This window comes from Vanessa atalanta, chromosome Z, assembly GCF_905147765.1.
Source record: "Vanessa atalanta chromosome Z, ilVanAtal1.2, whole genome shotgun sequence".
Taxonomy (NCBI): domain Eukaryota; kingdom Metazoa; phylum Arthropoda; class Insecta; order Lepidoptera; family Nymphalidae; genus Vanessa; species Vanessa atalanta.
The window spans coordinates 13974988-13989195 of NC_061902.1; the positions used below are offsets into that span (position 1 = coordinate 13974988).

At 30.4% G+C, this 14208-nt stretch overlaps 1 protein-coding gene and 1 long non-coding RNA gene across 2 annotated transcripts; one reads left to right on the top strand and one right to left on the bottom strand.

The window, feature by feature from the left end:
* The first annotated feature begins 1203 nt into the window (after window positions 1-1203).
* On the top strand, window positions 1204-14117 carry LOC125076129. Its single transcript, XR_007120287.1, has 3 exons — window positions 1204-1262; window positions 8478-8622; window positions 14059-14117. It is a non-coding gene; the product is annotated as an uncharacterized LOC125076129 (long non-coding RNA).
* On the bottom strand, window positions 10919-11968 carry LOC125076128 (tubulin polymerization-promoting protein homolog). Its single transcript, XM_047688105.1, has 2 exons — window positions 11721-11968; window positions 10919-11229 (listed from the first exon to the last, which is right to left on the bottom strand). The coding sequence occupies exons 1-2, from the start codon at window positions 11903-11905 to the stop codon at window positions 11040-11042; spliced, it is 375 nt and encodes a 124-aa protein (XP_047544061.1). The 5' UTR covers window positions 11906-11968; the 3' UTR covers window positions 10919-11039.
* Window positions 14118-14208: the final 91 nt, after the last annotated feature.

Here is a 14208-nt window from a genome sequence, read left to right on the forward strand (position 1 = left end):
ATTACATTTGATATTTGAACGGGACTATTTTCTTAACTATACTATTCTCTTAACTAGGTTCATTTTGTTATTTTTCCACTGGTGACGGAAGGGCTGGTTCGTTTTTAGCCCAGAGGATCGGAATTGCGATTCAACGGGGAAATGCTGCTAGCATTCTTGCCACCATTCCACGCGGTCAAAATTTATACAGTAACTATTTTTAATTAATATTTGTATACTTACTGTTATTAATTTTTATGTTAATTAATTTATTTATTTTGTTAGTAATGATACATTTTTTTATATAAGGTAATAAAATCACTTCATTTTGAATGTTATTCGTTAGTAAGTATATATATAATGTAATCATATTAATTTTAATCTTGGTTTATGACGAAGCACTCCTAAAAGCCTACTTGAATATGGTATTTTTATCTTGTATATTCATTTTTTATGGAATACTTTACAACTAGGTACTTTATTATATAAGATATTTTTTCTACGCTGACTTAACTATCAATTATATTCTTAGTAGAGTACTTATTCTAGTTCACAATACACGTAATTCTCATATTATATAAAAAAAAAATTCATATTATTATTTCATATTCGTAAGGTTATATGGTCGCTTTCATTTTGTCCAAGGAGAATTTCAAACCACTCCGAGGGAGGAAGCCATACTTAAATTTCTGCTTAAATTAAACTACCCGAAGCGTGCATATATGTATACAGCCAGTTGCGGCACACGGCACGAGGACAAAATTAAATACACATTTATTAAATATTTTATAAATTTCAATAGACATTATTATTACAATTTGATATAATTAAATGTTTTATTATTATTCTTCGTGAAATATTCAAATAAATTTCGTTCTAGCATGTAATGATGTGAAGCGTTCGTTGCTCTTCTCTTGTTTCGATTAAAATATTCAATACACATAGCTCAACGCCTATTCGTATTTTGTCTGTTTAATAAAACAGTGTTCCGAATGAATATTCGGAAGACATTACTCGTTTCTCAACGTTTGCATGGTTCGGTCGCGCCGGATTTAATCTATTCTCTTTAATGTTAAACTAAAAACGTATTCGAGAAGTTTGACGCACATACGTTCACCGCTTTGTTTATACGATAATTATCACTGAAATAAACTTAGAAGCTTTTCATATGTTTGTCTAGAATAATAAATTATAGTTTCGATTTATTTCATTTTATGTGCTAAGTGAGAGTGTAAACGTCGAAATAATACTAACAATAAATTGGACAAGTTCGAGTTAAAATGGTAAGCGTCGCTTGTAATAAGTAATTAATATAGATTATTCGCTCGATATGAATCTCGAATCTAAAATTGAATTCGCTTTATAGATTCACGTGTTATAAATTCTATGTAACATGTTTTGCAATAATATAATTATTTATTGAACAAATAAAGAACTATGAATTTTCTCAATATTCCACATTGCAAGTGAATTGTAAAAGACGGGATTCGGTTCTATAAATCAAAAGTATTTATTTACGCACATATAAAATTTAACTCTTTAACAACAAAACAGTTATTGTTTATTACGAATTAAATGAATAATTCTCTTTATGTTCTTAATTTTCTGGACTGTCCTAAATAATATTATCAAAGACTAGACGCTATCGGATATTCCATTGGATAACAATGTTATCTTGGTTATTTAAACATGAATGAAGCCTAAATACCAATTTCCGTGTTTATAACTTGAAAATATCACGTACAACCATTCAAATTTATATCCCCAATTTGACACAACTAGATACTTCAGCTCGTGTAAAACACTAAAACTTTATTACTAATAATTCGATAGAACTTGAATTAGTAATTATTTTATTTCTCTCACTCTCCATTCCAAAGCAACTGTAACCTCCGTTAATAAGATAAGAATTCAAATATTTTTTGGAAATAATTTAAATGTAAACATATAAAGCGGCATGTATACTATCACTAAACAAATTCTGATTCCAGTAAATATGAAGCATAATATAAAAGATTTATTATAGCATAAAATACAGCCTAAGTTTTTTATAATAATAAAACTATACTAAAATGTTATCTTTAAATTCTTACTGTGTAAAATATACAGGGTTGGGGAAAGTCTTTACGTGTTTAAATGGAAATTTAAGATATTTTTAACCTTGGTTATTTCCATTTGATTGTAATATATGTACCATTTTGTTCGATAACTTGTTGCCATTTTGTAGGCACTGACATAATCAAATTGCTGCAGAATTTTAGGGAGTTGATGATCAATAAACTGCGACAAGCAGTTTTACCAGTTCTTTCTTGATGTTAACTCATAATTTCTAATAAAATTATTAAAAGACCAAAACAGCTGAAAATCTAATAACACTTCCCAATCAAGCACTCTGAATTTGCTGATTGGCTAAAGATGTATGATGGGGTATAGCGGCGTATATTAAAACGACAACGAACGGGAGAAACGAATTTATTTTTCAATTTTTCAATCCCGCGATACACATTTTATCTTGCAAGTTAATCCCGGTCTTTAATCATGATCTTTAATAGGTAGTCGCAAATGAGTACACGATCCATTACATTTCTATCAGTGACCTCGTGAGGCGCCCAAATATCGAGCTTCTTTGGGTATCCAGACTTTTTCAAGTGAGTTAAAACTATTTAATGTTCAATTCCTAACTCTTCAGCTATCCGATATACTATAATATACCAATTTAAGCAAGTAGCTAAATATTCAATAACTCTATAGCGATAATAATACAAATGGTACTTAAACGACGAAGAAGACGAATGAGACTTTTGCTATAAACTTTATAGTAATTAAATTCCGTTTCTTATTGTTTTTTTTTAATATGCTGTTATTTTGTCTTGTGTGAACTTGTCTTATCATTTCCGATAGTGATTAAATATTGCAACCGATTTTTAAATCAATATGTTCAGCTGAAATGCATGCTGTATACATTTATGTCGCTGGTGATACAAAGTGAGTTACTTGTAATTGTAGTACACGAAAGACGATATATTTTAAATGCTTTTTTTTCAACTTAGACATTTTATGCATTTGCGCTAAGCGTGTTGCCAATCGTTTCCTACATTATTTATTTTAGTTGTATAATTTTATATTTTTCTACCTACTAGTACTAGATTCGTACGGATAGAGTCTACATACAATATTTATATTGAAGAACAAAGATACAACGACTGAATATTATTATTTTTGGCTTCTTTCTTATTTATTGCTTCTCGGGCGTACGCAGAACAACTCACTCAAATTCAAAGTTTAATCGCAAACTTGTGTTAGTTAAGAACGCACAGAGAATTAAATTATAATCATTCATTTGTTTTTTTTTTTATGTATCGTAATATTGTGAATAATACATGCTCTCCTTATTTTCTATCGACAACTTTGAAAAAACAATTTCTGTTAATATAAATAGCTTGCTATGGAAAACTACTATATAATTTCATAGTATTTCTGTAAATCATATCTTTCATCGTATATAACAGTGAACTTATGATCCGCGTCGGCAAAAATAGACGTAAGTAATTTCCAGTACTATAAACGTATCCTATATTATATGTAAGTATATTACTTACAACAGGTGGTACATCGGATTATTGTTTGTCTTAAGAATAATTTTGACATATTGTCGATAAAGGACTGACAGTTGTGTTGACAGATTATGAAATCAATAACATATACAGCTTTTTACGGCATACAGGTATATCGTAACAAAACAACGAACATCATCAGTTTTGGTCTTATCTATATTACATATATAGGGAACTTATCATTTTTTATTTTGACACCAAGTCTGCCCTGACCTGATTTTATTTTTTATTTGAGTTCATAAATCTGTAAATTTTTCTTTAAATTATTTGTTACTATGGCCATATTTTACGATTTTCAATTTTTTTTAAATCAAATAAAAATATAAGCAGTTTATCTATTGAGAAATGTTATGTTTATATATATATTATCTTATCAAATCCAAATATTAATTATTATAACGCTATCGATCAAACTCTTTAATTGTTATTATATATTTAACCTGTAAATTAGCCTGTGGATTAATAAATAGTGGATTGACCAATTATCCAATATGTTTGGCATAATAATAAAATCCTCTAATACAAGAGTTATAGGACAAATTTCTTAAATGTCGAGCGTAGCTCATAATTTATATTATGCCCATAAAATGAGACCAAAACTCAATTGTTCTTTTACCAATACCGAATGTACATATGCTCAATAAGTGTGGCCGATTGCTTCTCTTCCTGATAATGGTGCATCGGTCGTGATAGAATCAGAAAAATCGGACCACTTCGAAAATTATAGGACAATTACAAAGGATGCTTTTCCTATGTAAAGGATTGTGGCAAAACTCTTAAAAAATAATTGTTAAGCGATACAAATCTTAGAGCTTAAAAACTCAAAGGCAAAGTACATCGGAATTTTCTTATCGTGACGAGGAGCCGAGTTATGCATAAAATAACAAACTACATTTTTCAGTATAGCGGAGAAAACTTGCAGGAAATCTTGTACGACAATTTCCAGTTAATCTAATTTCAGTTTCTCCATAAAAAAATCCAAACAACAGCCTTCATGGAATCAGGCAGTTACTTTTTTTGTTAATTTTACACCTTATATTCTGAGCTTTCAAACAAGTTGATACGTTTAAAAAAAAAATACAAACAAAAGTGTCAAACTAATTTATTAGAGAGCCAATCCAGCGCTGTTAGTAGCAGCGGAATATTGGCATTCGGCATTGAAATAAATAATCACTCAAGTGTACATTATGAACAATGAATATGTCTGACCACATTAATAACTGGTCTAATTGATTTTTTTTTTTTTAAAAAGTGCGCCTTTCTTTCAGGACGTCTCTCGGAAATAAATTTATTAAATCTTAGCGATGATTAAAAAGTATTACTAAAAACTTTAGTAACATAAAACATAACATATGTTACTAAAGTTTTTAGTAATTGTTTCAAATACGTATGAAATTCAAGCGATATAAAAACTATAACACTTTAAAGTTAATTTAGACTCGAGTATTTTTATTTAGATATTGTATTATTTGTATTTTATCCTAGTTCAATGACCGCTGGTATTTTAGATAAAAAATCATTGTAGGTCTTTTTAACTTTATTTCGACAATTATATTTTAAAATTAATATAAAAAGCCGTTCAAGAAATCTGTAATTACTCTGACTCACCCTTCAAACTGCAACACAGAACACTTAAATCGCTATTTTTTTGTTATATTGATTATAAATTTCAATCCTATATTTCCTATTTTTTATTCATATGATGCGCTTATAGTTTACTTTTAAAGTCAAAAAATATATTGCTACTATAATTTTTATTTTATTCATAACATCCCTAATTCATATGTATATGCGAGTTATATTTATAGCGCAGTCTTATTTTCTAATTAACTTGTTTACGCCGTGTATTTCGCTTGCAGAAGCAAGCTCATTAAATCTATTCAGCCCGCGCTATCTTCTATAAACGGTTCAGTGGCGCTGAAGCGCTTCACGTCAACATAAGCTTCACTTTTTGATTCAATAAAGTTTGAATCGTTGGCAAGTGATGAAATACATTGATCAGCTTTATTGCTTGATTGGGTAAACGAAACTGTTTACTTCGTTCTCACAATTGTATACTGCCCTTATAGTAAAATAAAAAAAAAATAAAATAGATCAGTAATTTATTATCCGAGTCATGATGTTGTATTATATATGTATTCAGACTATTTATTTTAACTAGTTTATTTTCAGTCCCCTTCACGGGGAACGTTTGAGACGAATCACTAGCGTATATCGATATTAAATATTTAATAGCTTTGAAATAGTTGCGTATTATAATTTATTTTTCTTAATCAGAGCTACACGCATACACCTCTACCGCTAAAATCGCCTGCTCTGACGGCAATAATAATAATAATAATGTCTTCTAATGTATTATTACACTATCTTCTTTTCATGTACCTACTACTACAACTAGTTTTCTTTTTTTAAGATGTTATCTTGTGCCTGTAGTTACACCGGCTTACTCCTTATACCGGAATACGACAATACTAAGTACTGCTGTTTGGCGGTAGAATATCTGATGAGTGGGTCGTACCTACCCAGACGGGCTTGGACAAAACTCTACCACCGAGTAAAAACTTCAAGTAAAAACTACATGTCAGTAGTCAAATATTCGTGAATTGTCTGTGTGATTAGTCTTTCTAAAAGTACGATCGCTAACTAAATTGTCTATACATATACCTATGTATAAATATAAGAATAACTCGATCTGGTCGGTCTTGTTATACACGCATGAATTTATGTTTGTAATTGTGTATACAGAGTAAGTTTATTTAGTTAGATTTATATACTGACAAGATATAAGTGCCGATGTTTTGTACGGATAATATTAAGGCTCCCAACACAAGGGTCTTAACTAATTCGATTGATCAGAGCGATGATATCTAATAATCATAATGAACCATCATTATGATTACGATTCGCTCACCCGTGTCCTTGTCTTACTATCTCTCCATTGATTATCGGAAGGCGGGTTGATTTTTCGCCAAGAGGGTAGGAATTGCTTCAAGAGGGAACTACTGCTACATTAATACCGCCATTCCAAATTCCATTTCCAAATTATATATTATCTTACTAATATTAGAAATTAAAAAGTTGTATGTTTGTTATTCAATCACGCAAAATGACTGGACGGATTTAGAATAGAGTCACACCCTTAACACAGATAATACCTTACACTTGTCCAACAGACCATCAAAGCCGCGGCATTTATATATTATACTATTATGTGGCACCGTCGTTACTTCTGATTTTCCAGAACACAAGTGCTTGAGCTACTTACATTTAGATCAGAGGAATGTATGTGATGTTGTCCAATTTTTATTTATTTATTATTATGATTTTTTAAATAATGAGATATAAGCAAATCTTTTAAACAACTAACATCAAAACAACGTTTGGACGTAAGCGACTACAGAGATTATAAAACATGGTACGTACCTTGCCCTAAATTTTAACCATAGATAGCCATAATTTTTTTTTTTCGTAAATATTATTACATTATATAATATATTCCTTGCGTCTGTAGAGAAAGGATACATATGAATAAATATTCTTCACATTTCTCGTATACGTAAGAATTCTTTTGACGCTCGATGTAACTACCGCCAATGTGAATTCGGCTTTAGTGGCCAAAGTTTCCGCCGACGTACGAATATAGTGTTCGCTGTCTATGAATCATACAATTTCATATATACTATGATGTAAAATAAATACTATATTAAAGGCTGCTATTAGAATCGTTGGGGTTATGAAAGTTAGCGAGACCGTTATGGTCTGCGAAAATATACACTTAGGATACAAAATTATCTTTTAAAAATCATATATGTGAAACGCACTCTTTTCTTTGGTTATATTATTACTAAATAATAACCCAATCGAAATAAAACCTGTCAAAACACCAAAAACCAAACTACAAAATCACACACAACACTTTACCAGAATATAACAGAAGTAATAAATGCACCACGGAGAATAAATTATATGCCTTTTTAACATCAAATAACGAAGCATTTTGCTAATTTCTTCCAACACATATTACAATATGTGCACTTCTCGCTCATAGATACAAGATAAAAGTGAAGTTGCCAACTGATATACACCAAAATCATCATAAAATTACCGGAGAAAACGTGAACACCGTAAAAATTATGGTTACGATGAGTGACAATCGATTTTAATATTTTAGTCACTGTTTGTATGTCCTTATACTAAATGTTTTTATATTCGTATATTATTACTATGTCATTGTATCTTCTTTACAAATAATACCGATTAAAATATATATGTAATAGCATCACGATGCTTTATATCGATTGGCTTGACTATAGTAGTTACGATTATACACACATACGCATACACCCGCACAAAAGATTAAGTATATCAAAAATTTACAAGCGTCAATTGCAATGAGTGTGTGTTTATGTGGCATAGCGTTAATATTGATAAAATTAAAGACTCAATAAGAAGAAGCGTTTGTTTTTAAAAAATGTAAGACCTACAAGCGTAAATGGCGTATAATCAAATCACTGTATTTCACAATTAGCAAGTAATTACCGTTATGGTTCAGAATAACAAAGAATCTGACATAAATAAACTTACAATCTCAGGCATTTAATGTCCCATACTAACATACCGATTAAGCTTGTGCGTAATTTTCCAATCCATTTTTTTTTATTGTATAGTTTGGCGGACAATGGGGCGGACAACCTGAACACGGTAAATGGTCAAAAACAATTCTATCGTCCGTATACAAAGGCGAATTCTGAGATATGTCCAATTAATACTTTAATACATGAATATCAATATATTATATAACTTATATATTATATATAATTAAAAATGTAAGAATAAATTTGAACACCCAACATAGTGTATGCTAAAATATTTTTTGCGTTACAGGCTCTCTTGGGTAAAGAAGTAAAAAGACTGAACGCAATCATGATCGTCAATAATATTACTACGTTAATATCAAAAGGACCCGAAGAAGCCTTACACACTGAACAAGATTGCATCTCCAAGTACGCAAATTACTCTTTTGATGAAGGTACTTAAGTCTTTTTTTATTATCGTATAATATAGCTATAAAGTTACCCGTAGTTTTAATTTGAAATATATTTCTTACTTATATAATATATATATATAAATACAAAGTTGACACATCTTACAGCACACCTTGCAATGTGCGTCATATATGATTATTTTATATATTATTAGCGTAAGCCGATTTTTGTCCCAGTGATTATGAGACGATAGTCGAGAGCCACATAAAAAATCTGTTATAATCTCATTTTGATGTGCCGAAAATTAAAGAGGATTCTTGATGACAAAGAATTAATTTTAGAGAGAGGGTAAATGAGCTGGCCGGCTAGAGAGCGGGCTGTATAAGAAAAAAATTAAAAACGTACACAAAATTAAAGTATACTGTTATCGACAACCTTCAATTCTAACTGAACATTAAAAATTTATTTTAAAACGGTTTGTTGGCGCCAAATTTATATGAGTGACTTGAAATTTACAATGAAATGAAATCAAAACAGAACCTCTCATAGGTTTCGAAATTCCTAAAAAACTTTTGAATAAACGCGTAAAGTTTCGCTGGAGACCCACTATACGGGTGTAGACTACCCACTAGGCAGGTAGTCTACACCCTATACGGGTGTAGACTGCCTGCCAAATTTAAAGTTTGTAGGTGTTAGAGTTTCTGAGATTTCTTGATTAATCAGTGAGTGGTATTTCGCTTTTATATATATAGATTATAGGATCCCAGTTACATTTCGATCCAAGTTCGACTGAACCGCAACAGAATCGTTGTGTTAGTAGAATAGAATATAATTTTAATAAGAAATCGCGACTATATTGCCTATTAAAAAATACGTTCATAGTTCATACGTTCATTTCATTAAAAAAAATGTCCATAATTTAATTTTTTGTTTATATATTACTCTATTTTATACTGGATGAACTTAATATAAATCAAAATTTAATACTAAGAAAATGGTAATATTTATAAAATATTTATTTTTGTGGAAAAAAATCTACAAAAACTTATTGAAATAATAGTTTTACTTAAGTTTTCCATTTCGCATTTTTAAATTTGGATCGATAATTGTCGTTTTAATATTGATGAATAACCGGTGTTTAATCGTTTCGTAAATCAGAATTTAAAAAAATAATAATTTATTACTTTATTTTTTATAAATTTTTAAAGGTGCATTTTTCACTTATTTTAAAAAAGTAAAAAATCGTAATAGAAATGGTTCATTTTAGCACCATGCATATGGAATTTAAAATTAACCTAACCTAACGAGAATACTTCGAATAAAAATAGCCCGGTGATAATAAGGATACTATGGAAATTTATACATTATAAAGACAATCGCTGTAAGAATTTCTAGTTAAAGGAACGCTGTGCCGTGAAATCTTTGTAAAAAAATAAATAATAATTTACTATACGTAGGTAGTCTTTGTGACATTGTTGGTACAGAGGAAACAATAAAGCGTTTTGTCTAAGACATTTTCAACATCTAAAGTTTTTACGAATATACTAAACGTCTGTTTAAGACGTAGCATAAGATAATCCAATCCGATCGAAGAGCAGTAGACGCTTTGATTGACAAATTAATTAAACAATAATTCAATCAAGGTTGTTTTGTAAGCTTTTATGCATAAATAAATAAAAAAAGTTAAAAATAAAAAAAGGGCAGAAGCAATGCCACAGTTTTGATTGAATGGAATTTGGATTCGATTTAAAATATCAACTAATATTATAAATGTCACATCTTATTATTATTATTTTTTTATGGCATTGGTTGGCGGACGAGCATATGGGCCACATGATGGTAAAACCACTGCCCATAGACAAAGGCATTGTAAGAAATATTAACCATTCCTTACATCACCTATGTGCCACCAATGACAATATTTATTAAGCCTACATGTAAATTAATCTATATCTATACTATTATATAAATCTGTAGTCTGTCTGTAGATTCAATTTTTTTGTTGAATTTCGTCATAAATATTCGTTTTATGATTCTTTATTCAATGATCTTATATCTTAAAGATTATGCTTATAATAATAACTATTACTATTATAAATAACTAATTTTAAATAAATCTTAAAAACGTCCAGCAAAGCGGGCGTCCAGCACACAGCTAGCCAATAATTCATTCACAATTAAATTTACTGCATATTTCAGACAAATTAGTGTCTGGTGAGCCATATAACAATGTTGACAGTATAATCATCCTCTCTAATTATAATTTCTTATACAAAGGAGTTCAATTGAATTATTTTTTATATTTAATACACATATATTTCTCACATTTAAAAAGTCAAGTTTCATTAAAACCATACCCAAAATCTATAGTCAGTGACTGTTTAATGTCAGAGGGATATTTGTTTTTCAGCATGCTATTTACAAATATGAAAACAGAAACGCATACTGTTCAGTTGTAGTTCTAAAACAGCGTCTTCTCTTTGGGTTTGTAGGTCAAAAAGAAATCTCTGTATTGCGGAACAAGAACTGGCGACTGACCAGGAAGACCACAGTTTGTTAGCGTATCACGAACTTTCTCCTCGTCCAGCTCCTTCACCTCACACAGTTCAGTGAGAAATTCATTCCACTCATCCCAATCCAATTCGGACTTACTGCAAATTAAGTTAATTTTGAATATTAAAAAAAAAATCTCATGTTAATGACATCACTATAATATTAAGAATATATCTACATCCCACTGGGAAGCGATTTTGTTTTATTGATCACGATATATTATATTTGGTAGGCTTAAATCTTTTAAACTACGCAACGGTATTTTATTTTCATCAACATACAGAGTGATTTAAGAGGAAGGTTTATATGTGCAATAAATGGATATTATAGGATCATAGCAGATAAATGCCGAGAATTTCAACAGTTTTTTTTACGTTTGTTCTTCAATCTAATAGTTGTATATAGAGCCTTATTGTACCCGTGTGAAGCTGGTACGAGTAACTAGTATGTAAGATATACAATCGTAAAAAATAAGAATAATAAAATTATTTTAATACTTAATTATATATAATTACAAACTTACTCATTATTATTATAATAATAACACATTATTAAAAACGAATAATGTATCTGAAATATAAAAACGAACCTGAATTTATTAAACAAAATTCCAGTATCGGTCATCGTAACTTTCCTATCATCCAACAGCTTGCACTGCCTCATCCAAAAATCCGAATTATACAGAGTTATTGTAGTTCCATCTCTCTTCTTGTCCATCATCTTCGCAAATTCAAAAAATTGCCCATCAAGTGACGCTGGCTCTTCTTCGCCCATTATAGCACTTTTCAAAACTTAATTCAAGTGACTTTTACGATCTTATTTTTTTCAATAATTTATACACACAAATATCCGTTTAGATTAAATTAAAAAACTACCAACTGATAATTGAGATTAAAAAAATCACGAATGAACTGTCAAACTGACCGGTACTGAAAACCACTTCCAATATTAATAAGAATTCTTAATTGGATACACCATTATTACAATTAATATTTCCACATAGTTGACAAATCCAGATTTACGTCACGATTTTAAATCTGTCGTGTACATGAAGGTATTACTGGTATTACTTAACGAATTGCTCACACACACTTACGATATTGAATTCGCTTTTGTTGCGCATCCGATCTGCCTTTTGTTTTATAATATTCTTTTTTGTTTGTCTGTGTGTACGCTTATTGAGTTCATATTAATATAATATTTTAACAAGCAACGCGTTGCTAAGCAACATCGGTTGCTTAGCAACGCGTTGCTTAAAATTTGATTTTACGTCATCGGACGTATAAGATTTTTTTAATATAATTATGACACTGTCTAATTACCGGTAATATTTATGCGTATTCATTAATTTCTTCGAAAAATATTATCCTATACGGCTTGCGCTAAAATATTCTCCATGCTTAACTTTATACCAATTTTGATGACAATCTGTTGATGGTTCTGGCAGTGCAGCGCCATCTCGTGGCGAGAATAAATACCTATATGCATCAATTTTCATGCTAATCAGTCAAAACTTTTAGGCTAACTAATCACATATACCAACGTCAATTTATATATACAGGTGTCCCGTAGGTCGACGTCAAGCCGAAATTTCAAGGTAATGCCACACCAGTTTTTTGAAACGGTACTGTGATCTATCTTGTCTCATCAATCGTGGATTTTCGACGTGCCACTCGTGTAGATTGTGTAGGTTAAAAACAGACTTTGTTTAACAAAAAAAAATTTTATGGCCGATCTAAGAAATAAAGGAGTAAGTGTTATACCACTTTAGAATCCTTATTAAATGCGCTAACTTTAAAAGCTGCTTGCCAAACTGCAGTAGTACATTTTTTTTTCAGGACGATCAGTTGAAGTAGAGCGAAAAATTAATTTTGAAAACCCGGTACGGTATAAAATGACATTTTCCTACAAGTTGGAGTAATCGGCACAGGGTTTAGGATCATAGGTTACATAAAGCACTATTCGGGATGACGTAAGAGAAAAAAAATTGGCAAAAAGTAAATATTTGTAACAACAGGAATGAAAAAACGGTCACATGGTGTACATTTTCTGGAATAAAAGAAAAATTTCCATAACTTCAAAAATACATGACTTAAATTTTTTTTAAATTTTTTCTGATAACTGGTGTAGCATTACCTGTCAGGAAATTTCGGCTTGACGTCGACTTTTGGGACACCCTGTATAATGCTTTTTTATATACTCTAGCATTTTCATTCTGATTTTCATTATACAAGAAATTAATTAATACTTACTTTTAAAATGTCACATCCATAATGACTATAAACACTATAAATATATATTGCGTTAATCTAGGAGAATGTAGAAATTAGATTTAGATTTCTGCAAATATGGTTGCCATACCAACTACTGGCCGACAATAAGCGGTGCAGGCAGCATTCAATAATGATTATATTGTAACTGCAATTATATATTCTTATTTTTTTAACGCTTTTACACATTTTCCCACGGCTTCTCACGGCTCTTCTGGATGATCAATCCTATGGGCCTATTCTCTTTATCTCAGTTACGAATTTTCCGCAAAGGCGGTCATTTCCGCACCGATCTTCTTAAGAACGCCGCCGTCCCGAATGCCCTTATTTTCGTCAAGAACTTAAGCAAAAATACTAATGGCCTTTCCTCTTGTCTTACATATAAGCAGTAAAAAAGATTTATTAAAAATATTCAACCCCAAAGGAATTCTAATAGAGGTTGATAGCTTGTTATTATTAATTCTTATTTAATATCTTAAATAAAAGTGGATTTTTTTAATTCTCAATCCTCTTAATTTTTCAAATTTGTAGCTGAAATTTTCAGATGGGAAATCGAATCGGAAAGTATGAGTATACTTTCCGATTTATGTAGCCTCTTCACACTACAAGGTATGATTGTTACAATATCCTAGATAATAACAGCTCTGTTCTTTCCAGGTGCTGTATTCTGCAACACAACCTTTGACACGTATCTGTGCTGGCCTCCAACTAAAGCCAACACCGTCATACAGCAACATTGCCCAAAAGTTCGTCTTAGCGATCCATCAAGTAGGTCGATGCTTTGAATTTTTTATTATATATTATAAT